The sequence below is a fragment of the Dermacentor silvarum genome, chromosome 4 (assembly GCF_013339745.2).
Source record: "Dermacentor silvarum isolate Dsil-2018 chromosome 4, BIME_Dsil_1.4, whole genome shotgun sequence".
Classification (NCBI taxonomy): domain Eukaryota; kingdom Metazoa; phylum Arthropoda; class Arachnida; order Ixodida; family Ixodidae; genus Dermacentor; species Dermacentor silvarum.
The window spans coordinates 72775741-72788599 of NC_051157.2; the positions used below are offsets into that span (position 1 = coordinate 72775741).

General features: G+C 44.8%; 1 protein-coding gene across 1 annotated transcript in view; it reads right to left on the bottom strand.

The window, feature by feature from the left end:
• Positions 1-16: 16 nt before the first annotated feature.
• The window catches only part of LOC119450213 (protein cramped-like), a 52634-nt gene continuing 39791 nt past the window's right edge, over positions 17-12859 (bottom strand). Inside the window, exons 18-20 of the mRNA XM_037713599.2 lie at positions 8598-8746; positions 3903-4049; positions 17-3176 (exon numbers count right to left, since the gene is read on the bottom strand). Coding sequence (XP_037569527.1) covers positions 3063-3176; positions 3903-4049; positions 8598-8746 — 410 coding nt within the window. The 3' untranslated portion in view covers positions 17-3062. The remainder of the gene's footprint in view (positions 3177-3902; positions 4050-8597; positions 8747-12859) is intronic.

A 12859-nucleotide genomic window follows, 5' to 3' on the forward strand; every position in this document is an offset into this window, starting at 1 on the left:
ATTCGTTCAGACAGATATTCGATATTCACAGATAGCAACAACAGATATTAGTTGTGAATAAATTCATATTCTGCAAAGCACACTTTGCTGGTTTCAACCTTTTGTCATTTGCAGAATCGGAAGCATGCTACTTCTTCCTTGCTAAAATATCGGATGCACATTAAATTTCTACGTTGTTTAGGAGCTACAGTAAAACCTCGTCACTTCAAATTTTACGGGACCGAATGTCCGAATTAACCTTATGCTGAATTATCGAGGGCATCAAGAAAACAATAAACTGATGCTAAGTCAACACACTTTTAATTACTGAATATATAAGAAAACCTGTTTCTGTTTTGTGCAAATGCAGTGCGGAAGCTGCAATTCTCATCATCTCGTGGCTTATTGGCTTTCGCAGCGGTGATGGCCTCGCGACTTCCTTCGCAACCCGCCGCGGCGCGCGCCTTCATCTGTGACACGCTTTCCACTACGGCGCGCACATACCATTTATATTTTCGCCTGTGAGCTGGTCGCCAACAGACCGCCCTTCCACCGCGATGCACCCAGTGCTCATCATCCTCGACAGCTTTTCACCGAGTCAAAACGAAACTACCGTTTGCCGCAACTGCAGATGATACCATGGCCACTATCGACGCTACCATGAAAGGCGACTACGCAGTTGCGAAGGCACGCGGCCGACGCCCACACCGAGTAAAAACGATACTACTGTTTGCCGCAACCGCTGTGGACGAAACCGTGGTGACTATCGATGCGATCGTGGACGGCTACACAGTTATGGCAGCACGCGGCCAGCGTGGTGTTAAGTGCGGTGATAAATGCAAGAATAACAAATAGGCACAAAGCATTCTGGCATTGCTGTCATTCACGTACGATTTCTGCTGATGACTATGGCGATGCGGACTCCGCCGCTTCGTTTCGGTGGACGCTAACGCCGTTTTTGCTATTTTGCGTCACGCATTTGCGGCGCTCCGGGCTCACCGAGTTCCGAGAGTTGTCTTAATTAACCGATGTGTGGCCAAATACGTCCAAATTAACGAGAGTTTGATTGCATTAAATAATGCATGCGCCTGTCGGGACGAAAGGACGAGTCCGAATTATCTGAATTAACGCGTGTCGAATTAACAAGGTTTTACTGTATAACATAATTTTTTGTTTTTTAACTTATATTCCTACTTTGAACAAATAGAAAGTGGGTGCTCTTTTGTGTTAGAATCGGGAAAATACTGCCAAATGAATCAGCAGTGTGTATCGGCGTTTTTTTGTGCCTCTTGTTCGATTCAACCCACCGGATAATTCAATCAATTTCGCTGGTCCCGTCATTGTCGAATTAATGGAAGTCCACTGTATCAGATATAACAAATAATTTATAACGAAGACACTGAAATGTCACCAATATCAGCATGTAACGAATATACCGTATTTACTTGCATAATAACACACTCACTTAATGAACGCACCCCCATACTTTTCCAATCAAGAAGTGTTTTTTCTTTTCCTCGCATAATGAACGCACCCTGAACTTGCTGCATGAAGTAGGAGAGACATGGCACGATTCAGCGCCTGATATGGCGTCCGGTGGGTCCGATTGTATTGGACGCCGTATCAAATGCTGAATCGAACGCCGAATCGTACCGTGTGTCTCCCCTTTTATTGCAATAGCAATTATAGGGACACTCCAGGCGCATTTTTGCAGTCGGTGCCGACGATCGCGCCTCAATCTCCCGCGTTCGAGAAAGGAACGCGGGGAGGAAACGCCCCGTATTCTGTTGTTCACATGGCACCGAGGGGAGGGAGGGGGGAGACGCAGCAACTACGCATTGTGCGGCCGCATGTTGAAAGCGGTCTGTGTCCGGGACTGAGTCTAGCAGTGCGACAGAGGCTTGTACCTTTGTGCGTGCTCCATTTTTGCCGCTCAGTTTGCGTTGAAGTGATACACAGCATGAAGGTCATTTCGCTTGCTGTTGCTGCTACACTTCCTCATGCCAACGTTTTGACAGCGAGTGCCCGCAATCAACGAGTGTGATGTGTTCATGTTTACCTTGCCTGTGTGCGCTGACACCGTGCTTGTTAATTTACATAGTGAATGTTTGGAAGTTTACACAACCGATAAAACTACTATCCTCATTTCGTATAGCTGTCTACGCATTTGCTATCGCAATTGATGGTTCGCCTTTCAGGCGAAATAAACTGTGACTTTTTTAAAGGTGGCAGCAGAAAAAGATCACTCAAAAGACCCCGCATAATGAACGCACTCCCCAACTTTGCGCATATTTTTCAGGAAAACAAAGTGCGTTCATTGTGCGAGTAAATACGGTATATGCTTATAATAAATATCAGATATAACCAAAATATTTCGTTGTCGGATGCAACTCGATTACAGCAAGGTTTGACTGTATTATCTATGCCACGAGCTGCTGGAGAGCAAGTAACAAAGAAAGTATGTGACTGGCTTGCATTCTGTTTGGTGAGCTCCAAGAACAGCTGCATGTGCATGTGTGTCAAAGCAAGCATGCATGCGACTACAAAAGGCTGCGGGTCACGCAGCATGCTATGCTAAAAGACTCCAATTATCTCACACCTGGAATAGGCTGCGAATTCTGATAAACCCAGACATGTCTCAATAACCTTGACAGCATTGTTCGATGACCACTGAGAATACACATGTGCCAGTTTCAACAGACGTGAGAGATGGTGCCTTGCCAGGCCGGACTTATGCACGCAACCATTTCAGCATGAGCCACACATTGAAAAACGCTGGTGACAGAATATCAACGCTCCACATCACACTGCTGTGATACCCTTTCTCACACTTTGGACACTTGCAACAAGCGAAAAAAGAAAATGGCCAGAAAGACAGAGTAGCAAAACTTCCGGGCTTTCCTGTAATGCACACAAAGTGTTCATGCCACACAGTGGTATTGCATTCCGCAGTTAACAGTACAAGTCCTATTTACACCCGGAGCGAAGTGAACACTACAAAAGTGCAATAAATAATGGTTTCCAACAGTTCTATGGTACACAACTATGTACAATGAGTGAGCCCGAAAATGACGTCCAAGTCTCTACGTGGCTTTGCTCTCTGAATTGGACGAGGCAATCTGCGCAGCGAGGTCGGCAAACTTTGCGACGTAGTCTACGCTGTTCTCATTCATGAGGCACTGCAGCTGGGTGTCGACCTAGAGGCAGAAAGGAAAGCAATGCCATGGAAGTTTTACAGGGTGACATTTTCGATGACCAAACTTAAAGGCCAACTGCAACAATATTTCACTGTGGCTAAATTGGATACAAATGAATAGTATATTACTACTGAAGCAATATTGGCAATGCTGCCTGAGCTAGACAGCATCTAACTCCCAGAAATTACCACGTGCAACATCCATACTTGTATAATGGGGTACAGGGTTCTGAAGGTAATCTTGTTAGTTCTTCACCAAAAATTTGTTGAAAGTTCACAGGCTTGTTCAGTTTCTTGTGCTAATTTTAAATATCTAATTACATTTTAAATATGTCACAAGATCTCTTAGATAATTATCAATTGCCCTCTTTTGTTTTCTCAATCAACAGTAATATACCTATGGGTGAGAAAATTGTAATAAAAACATGTTATATATTAATAAACATATGTAATAAACACGGTTCCTAGAATGCATTAGGAGGGCAACAACGCTGTAAGCAGATTTAAAATAGGACTATTACTGGTCATTTTACAACACAACACCACATGCAGTATACATATCCATAAAGCAGCGAGCTATGCAGTTAGCTGCACGGTCATTACTTCAATGAAGCACAAGCAGCACTAGAAGCTGCAATGAGCACGATGCTATCCTCTGTATACCCCCTTGCCCTCCCCCTCCCAAAATGTTTTTACATCCCAAAGGTCACAGCCCAGGGCCACTCACATCAGGTGCCAGCCTTGAGATAGAGTCCAGGCTTGAGTTCTCCAAGGCTAGAACAGGGGGTTCAGGTGCCACTGGTGTTACTACCGGGGTCACCTTGAGTGGTGAGTCCAGTGTGTTCAGCAGGGAACTCAGTGAAAAATTTGAGCCCTGAGACAGGAGACAAAAGGGGTCAGCCAATGAAATGATGGCACAATACCACAGGTACAACAATCTAATAGCCGAAAAACAGGGCAAATGAAAGAGAAATAAACCTATACAAAATGGTTACAACCCAACGTAGAGATGGGACACAATTTCCAAAAGCAAAAAGAAGAAAAGGCAGAGTTGAAATATGCTATATCTTCTCTTAATAATGAAAACAAAAAATATACGAAAGTGGGCATAGTTGGAGGATGGAACATGTGAGGCCGTCAACTTGCTTCTTCCTCCGATTTTCATGCAACCATTCTGCGCCTCCCTTCATTCTTCTCACAAATGAAAGTAAATATCTGCTGTTTTGCAATCAGTCACACTTGTCCAGGTAATCGGTCATGCCCGTCCATAGTCCTCTGGCATCGCAGCAAAAGTCAACATTCGAAGTTTTTTTTTTTTTTTTTCTGGGGGGGGGGGGGGGGGTGATGTTTGTGGGGTTTCAGGTGCTCACAGTGGTTGTGCGACGCCGTTCCATTGCGTTGCATCTCCAACAGCTCCATGTCCCTCGCCACTCTGCCTGGATGGGGTTGGTAGTGGGTCATAAAACACTGTAACTCGTCTGTCATCCTGCCCACGCAAGGTCGACGGGCTTCCCTCATTGGCCGATATTTTGGCGGGATTCGGGCCCAGCTTGCGTGCGCTCCGGTTACGCGGGCGTAAGACGGGGCCCAAGGTGACCATATTCAGGCGCCGGAAGGTACGTACGTGTTTCTCTCTGCCGGCGGCGGCCTGCTTTGTCCACCGCCGGCCGATGGTTACTTCGGCTCGTCGGGATCTCGGCCTCGGCGAGTGCGGGCACTCTTCTGTCATCTCGATGTCCTGAAGCAGCGCCTGCTGATCCTGCCTCCGTCTTTTCTTCTGTTTCTTTCTGTTTCCACTTTCTTTGCTGTGGGGTGCGCGATGGCAGGCGCTGGCTGAAGGATTGGCGGCCTCCCTCTCTGTTGGGTTTTTTGTTCGTTTCCTGCGTCGCGGTGCGCCGTTAGCGGCCACCGCGACGCAGCCCCGGCGTGCGTCTTCATCTGAGACACACTTTTCGCTACCGCACGCACATCCCGATTATTTTTTCGCCAGTGAGCTGGTTGGCAACAAATCGTTCGTTCATCACGACGTAGGGGGTGCTCTTCATCCTTGACATCTTTGCACTGAGTCAAAGCGAAACTACTGTTTGCCACAATACCGCAGATGAAACTGCGGCCGCTATCAACCTTGCAATTCTGGCGGCCGACGCACGCAGCAAGACAAAATGAAACTACCATTTGCTGCAACGACTGCGGACGAAACTGCGATTGCTATTGACATGATCATGGATGGAGACTACGAATTTTTGAAGGCAGGCGCCCAATGCGTGCACCGAATAAAAACGAAACTACTGTTTGCCACAACCACTACGTTCACGATCATAGATCATGTACAATTTCTGCTGATGGTGGACTCCGCCGCTCTGTTTTGGTTGGATGCTAATGCCAGTTTTGCTCTTTTACGTCGCACATTTGTAATGCTCACCGTGCTACTGTACTAGAACCAAATGTGTTGTGCTGCTTCATGCACTTTTTTTTTTTCAATCCTCCGACATACAAGTAGGTGCGCACACTAGCGGCACCAACCTACAAATTAGAGAAATGCACATGAGGGCAAGTTACGGCCTCCGAGATTCAAGTGCGAAAGCTTAGGCACGTTGTGCATTTTCGGAAGCTGCCTGGCTGCCAGCAGCTGCAAGCTGCTGGTGGATTTATTGCACAGATTGCGCGCTTCATTTACGCACTATATTTTGCTTTTTGATACTCAGGCATTGGTAATGGGGATTCCTTGGATCAAGCGCACCTCGTGCCTTAGCAACTCGCGAATGCGGAACCAGGGAATATTTATCAGTGGCTCGCGGAACCCCGAGGAGGGGCCTGCGGAACCTCTGGTTTCCGCGGAACCAATTTCGAGAACCCATGCACTAGTGCGCTGGAAGCTACACAGGGGAGACAGCAAGGAGGCGCAAGAAAGCAATTCCCTGCTGGCTACACCCAAAAGGTCGAACACGAGACGGCTCATGGCAGCACTCCATGGCGGCCGCAGTATCTACGCTGCGCTTTTCATCTTGGAGGCCATGCGCAGCAGATGCAGCAAAGCGCAACTGTCGTGTTTAGACCAGCAGTGCACAGATGAAATGGTTTTTCTGTCTTTTTGAGATCGCAGACATACAGTAGAACCTCGTTCATACATTTTGAAAAGAAAAAATGCGAGAGAACGTACAAAATGAAAAGTGTACGATCCGAAGTAACTAAAAAATTTGACAGACTCAACTGTAGTTGACATCTACGTAATGCGAAGTGTCACAAAAATCGTTGCAGCACGAGACCCTGACGCATGTCGAAGCTGGCAGGGCTTCAGTGGCCCGAGGCACATTTTGTTGTTTTCGTATTGCGTAGTGTTTTAGGACGGCGACGCGAAACCGAAACAAAGTCGAGCTAGTGGGAAATGCTGAATGCCACCAGAGCGAAACGTGACGCTCACATCGTGCTGCGTGCAGCGGGTAACAGCGGTACGTTTGGGTTATCGCCTACTAAAAGTGTGCAGTATGCTTCCGACGGCACTATGCCGCATGCAATGCAAAACACAGATAGGTGAAGACGCTTATTGCAATAGGGTTGGCAGCGATAGCTGTGAATGCGGCATGCGACGACCTGGGAGGAGATTTACTAGTACTGGAATAAGAAACTGAGTGCACGCCGGCGTTTTCAAGTGAGACGGGCGAGCGAGTATTGTGGTGAAGCTGATGTGGCAGGCAGCTACTGTTCTCGATCGCACGTGCCTCGTGCATTTTCTTGTTTACATGGGATCTAACGGACAGAAAATGTACCATACGATTGCAGTTTGGCGATGCACTGAACATTGGTGCCGACGAAAGATTGTGTTTTCTGGGAACGTGTGAACAGGTCAAAAATATGCATAACTCAATTGCATAATTTTCTGTGTTCCCGATCGCGAACGTTGGCACCGGGGAATCGCAGGTAATGCGATCGTATCAACAAGGTTCTACTGCATATATATTTTTCATTTATTTAACTCAAATGAGCAGTAATAGTATTACTGAGAATGTTCTTGCGATCACAAAATCAGCCAATATCTGTGGTAGGTTAATATCTGTTGTAGGCTGCTTGCGATGATGCTGCACGATGACATTGTGGAAGCGAGAGCAGATGATTTTTCACTGCTTTTGACACAAGATTGTAAATTCCCTGCAGCATGCATTGCAATAATATTTGGTTCACATGATCACAGGAGCCTCGTTAACAGTTCGGCAACATTTTCTTATAATGTTCGAAAAGTGCTTCAGGGCCCCTTTAAGACACTTCTTCTTAGAAGCTTGCCTATAGTGTTATACATGCGCATTCCATGCTCATGGAATGCGCATGTAGGCAACGTGGTTGGCAGAGCTGGAAGGGCACTAAATTTTATGCAACGCAATTTAAAAACTTCGGAACTAAACTTAAACAAAGACAGCCTATTTAACATGTGTTCGACCTATGCTAGACTATGCCTGTGCCGTATGGGATCCTTCGCAAGTTACACTGATTGATGAACTAGAGAAAATTCAAAATTGGGCAGCTAGGTTCGTCTTGGGACAAGAGGGGAGAGAGCTGCACTCAAATGAAAAATGAACTTCAGTGGGAACTGCTTTCCTCGCACTGACAAAAACTGCAGTTGAAGTTCTTTTTTCAGATATTTAATGATAAAACAGGAATTAACAAAGAAAAATACTTTAAAGAACCTTATTACCGTTCATATAGAACTGACCATGCTTTCAAAATAAGGGAATTGCGTACCAGGAAGGACCTATTCACAAAATCCTTTTTTGTTAGAACTATTAAAGAGTGGAACAAGTTGTCTCAAGTGCAATTGTGCTGTAAAAATGAAGATTTGTTTATGTCAATGCTGTAACCCCCCTGATGTAGCGCCTTGGGGCAATGCGGGGTAATCTCTGAATAAAGAAAGAATAAAGAATATTACATCTGCTGTCTAAATATGCCACAAAAATTTGGGATCCATTCCCCAAGGCGAACATCAATAAATTGAATAAAGTGCAGAAAGAACACTACGAGATTAATTTATGGCTCGTATAGGCACTGATTGATTACTGACCTCCATAGGAAAAGCGAATTGCCTGTTACATGCTAGAAATAGTATGTTTTTAAATATTTCCTAGTTGATAAATGGTCAATACAAAATTGGCATTTCATGCATTGTCATATACTCCATGAATTACACTATACACAAAAATGACAATCTAATAAACCTTGAGAAATAGATCTCTCTAACAACTGACAACATTGTAACACAAGGACTCATTGCCATTGTACAGTCTGCACCTAAGCGGACTATTGCTCAATGTAAAACATTCCTTACGCCAGGTCTTTATTGTTTTATGACAAGTGTATCCACCCTGCAATGCTGTATTCATAAATAAGGAAGTTCATTAAAAAGAAGAAAACACCGCACAAAATGCCACACTACCTCTCCATTCAGCCAATTGGGATCCGGAGCTGAATGAACAAGTTTGAATGGACTCATGGGTGGTGTTGTCAAGCCGTCTGTCTTGTCGATGACAGTGGTTTTCTCTACGGGAGTGACAGACGCTTCTTCGCAGGCCAGCTTGAAGGCAGCTGAAAATTGGAACAACACAGCTGTTTTACTTAAGCTGCGGACATGTCAAATATAAAACTGTCAATAATGGTTATTACAAAAGCTGTCAGTAATGAAAATTGATGTAGCACTAGACTAAACCTCCATGAAGTTTCTCATTATTCTAAATCTCAAATGTATTTACATGTGATGCAATGATTAAAAGCTAACATACAGCACGTACACTGAGAGCAGCAAAACCACAGCTATGTCCATTACATATCAGAGTGCAGCAGTTCATCTTACTAAAGTGTGTTGTTTTCACAATGGAAACAATTTTTTTCTTCCATCGGGGTGCTTGTAAAATGAATAATCTAAACATTTAATATGAAAATAGGCTTCAACATTGTTTAATGAAGTAGTTCTATAATAACAGGCTAGCTATAGTATGCCTGATGTTCGTAATAAAAGTCATGCACCAAGTGTTGGAAATTTACATCTACACCTAGGCCAAAGCATTAAGTGCTCCACAACTTAAATTGCTAAGTCAAGTTTATTGTGAATGTATTATGCATTAACCTTAACTTCGTTAGGCTAGGCTGGGCTAGGCAAGGCCAGGCTAGGTTAGGATTAAGTAGCTCGAGTCAATTTACTAATGCAAAATTGCAATCACCACTGGGTTGCAGAATATTGAATCTCGGACTATAAGCCCCCCCCCCCCCCCCCCCCCCCCCCCGCGCACCAACTAAAAATATACTAACAGTTAAAACATAGTAGTATTACCTGTTGCTGGGCTAGTCAGTTCAAACTGAACAATTTCGGACCTTAAGATCTATGACCACTTACTGCAAAATGGAAATAAAAAGGGGAATGGACATCTTGTGCTCACCTGGTCCCCTCCCCTTTATATTTCCATTTTGTGCTAAGTGGCCTTAGATCTGACAGTATGAAATTGTTCAGTTAAAACATAGTATGTAGTAATGAATCCCCAACCCAGTCTCCATATAGCCTAATCTATTGGCTGACTGCTTAAGCCATAGTGGCTCGTCGTATGCCTACCGGTCACTGTGTACCACGATCACTTTTTGCCGCGTCGAAATTAACTGCAGCGTCTTTACTCGCTATGTGGCTAACGCCACGTTGTGCCACAGAAGACCTTCCACCTTTTCGGAAAGTGGAGAGACCGGTCTACCAATTATTCCAATGTCAGCATCAGCGCAGTGATGCCTATACAGCATTGGAAGTGCACGGAGGCATGGTGGAGGCTTCACCAAAGGATACAGGTAAACCTCAACATAACGAACTTCAATATACAGTGTAGACCGCTTATAACATAAGTCGCCGAAGTTGCGAATATCTGCACTATAAGCGGTACCGCAGTATAACCAAAACAACGATTTCCAAGCCCTGCACGTATGCAAAACATGTAGACCAAGCATGTAGACATGCTTTGTACTATCGCGTGCACATCGCAATTACGTTTTCGCTAGTGGGCTGGCGAAAACATAATCGCGATGTAGCCGGTGCTCTTCAAGCTCGACAGCATTGCGCCGAGTCAAAACGAAACAAATGTTTGCTGCAACTGCTGCGAAAAAAACGTGACCGCTACCGACGCGATTATGAACGGCGACTTTGCAAAGCTGAAGGCATGCGCCCGACGCATGCACCGAGTCTGGACGAATGAACTACCATTCGCTGCAACACCTAGGCAGTCGAAACCGCGGTCGCTATCTATGCGATCATCGATGGTGACTACGCAGTTTTTTAGGCACCATGGAAGAATAAATTTCCTTCCTCCATGTTAGGCACACGGCCGACGCACATACCGAGTGAAAACGAAAACCGCAACCGCTGCGGAGAAAACCGCGGCCGCTATCAATGCGATCGTGGATGACGACTACGCAGTTATGAAAGCCCGCGGCCAACGCGGTGTTATGCGCGATGGTAAACACAAGAATACAAGCTTTAAAGACACAAATAGGCTCGAAGCGTTCCGGCGTTGATGTCATTCACGCACGATTTCAACTGATGGCTGTGGCGATGCAGACTCCGCCGCTTCGTTTCGGTTGGACGCTAGCGCCGTTCTTGCTCTTTTGCGTCGCACATTTAGCGCGGCACTGCTCGCTCACCGAGCTCCGAAAGTAGTCCGAATTAACCGATGTGCGGCCAAATAAGTCCGAATTAACGAGAGTTTGATTGCATTGAATAATGCATACGCCGGCCGGGAGCACACACCTTGTTGAGAAGTGTGCTCGCTGCTGCCCTTGTCGGTGAAATTTTCGCTCGGAAGCCGCATTATAACAGGTATTTCGTCTCGCGCGGCTGCACTGTAAGCGGTATGCATATACATAGAGTTCTATGGGAGGGTAAACGGGAGTCGGAAAAGGCCGCGTTGTAGCCAGTTCTGCACTATAAACGGTTATGTTATAAGTGGTCTATACTGTACTGCAATTCTCCATATAACAAGGTACAGTGGAATCTCGTTGATACGATCTTCAGGGAACCGGAAAATAATACGTATCATCCGAAAATGGTATTATCCGAAGTACATTGCTCCAATAAGACATTGTCCGGGAAAAGAACAAAAAAACGTATTATTCCGAAAAACGTATTACGCAGAATCGTATCAACGAGATTCCACTGTAGTAATTAACTTTTTATAACTTTTTGTCCATAGAACATCATCTATTTTGAGACTCAATATAATGAAGTAGGTTTACACACGATTTGAATACAACGAAACTTCAGTGCCACTGCAAAAGAATACCGAGACAATAAATTGAAACTTCCGTGGACGCAGATGGTCAAATGGTTAAATCACATGCGGCTGCTTGCGAATGCAGCTCTCAAATCACGCAGTGCGATCCTGGAAGTGGAGCATACACAGTCCGTGCGCTGTTTTAGAGCTAATTTGCCATATGTGCAAAGACTGGGTGAGCTTAGATGTCGTGACATCATGAGCTATTTTCCTGCATGTTTAGTGCTGGAGGTTGCACAATCTTGAGTTTCGGAGACCCGTTGAAGCAAGAGGCCGACCAAGCATTCGCTCCCCACTGTCGGTGCTTTTCATGATAGCGTCGTCCCAGTGCGGGCAACACTATGAGTTGCAGGGGCGGAATGGACGCAAAAGCGTCGCTGGCTCCACTTCGTACTGCTGATGTAAAGATATCGTTAACGCAGCATGAAACCTTATCTTTCGTCACTGACTCTCAAATTCAACAAACTGATTTTTTTTCCCATTCAAAATTTACTTTTTCTGATTGCCCGATAATTCGGAAAATTTTGCGGCGTCTTCCGCGCAAGAAAAATCCATTAGCAACTGTAGTTATCGAACTTCCAAAATTCAAAAAGAGCCAAAAATTCAAAAAGCGCCGCACGACTAGTTGCGCGGCACTTCCGTGCTCCTGCATGTTTTTTTCAGGCTTGTTAAAAACTTCTATATAGCATGTATAGAGCAACAAAAAGATGGATCGGGAATTTTCATGACGGCCTACAATCTTCTGATTGACAATTTTGCTCTGGTTCTAATATTTGAGAAGTTAAATAATTACTAATAACTAATTATGTAATTAGGCAAAACAAAAAATAATCTGACTTGCTCCAAGCGATGGCAAAATAGATTACCTTGGTTCTGTCCAGCTACGTGGCACTCACATATTTTTAAATTTTGGCACAAGTTATGTGGGACACCTTGTATACACACATACACGCTCTTTTAAGCTCTCCAATCTCCACTCTACCTCTACCACGTGACCAGCTTCCCAAACTTCGCACACCTACACTTTTTTTCCGCTTTGAGACTCCTAATGCTAATGCATTAAAAATATTACCCTCAAAGGGTTAATGAGGTTTCAATGTAGCAAGCTGCCTTCACTGTGCTTTCGCTGACTCCAATGTTTTTCAGGCTGTTTTGTGTCAAGAGACATGTCAATAAACATAATCTATTTGCTCACATCAGACAGTTCACACAACTGAGAATTATACTTTTGAAACAACTGGGCTGATCTAGCCTCAGTGCAGTTCCAAAGCTACAGTTGTCATCTCATGTAGTGATTGATTGATTGATTGGCTTTAACATAACAAGCAAGCAACACTGGTGCTATCAAAAGGCTGCAGTGGAGCACTTTGGTTTAATTTTTGCTGCCTTGGATTTT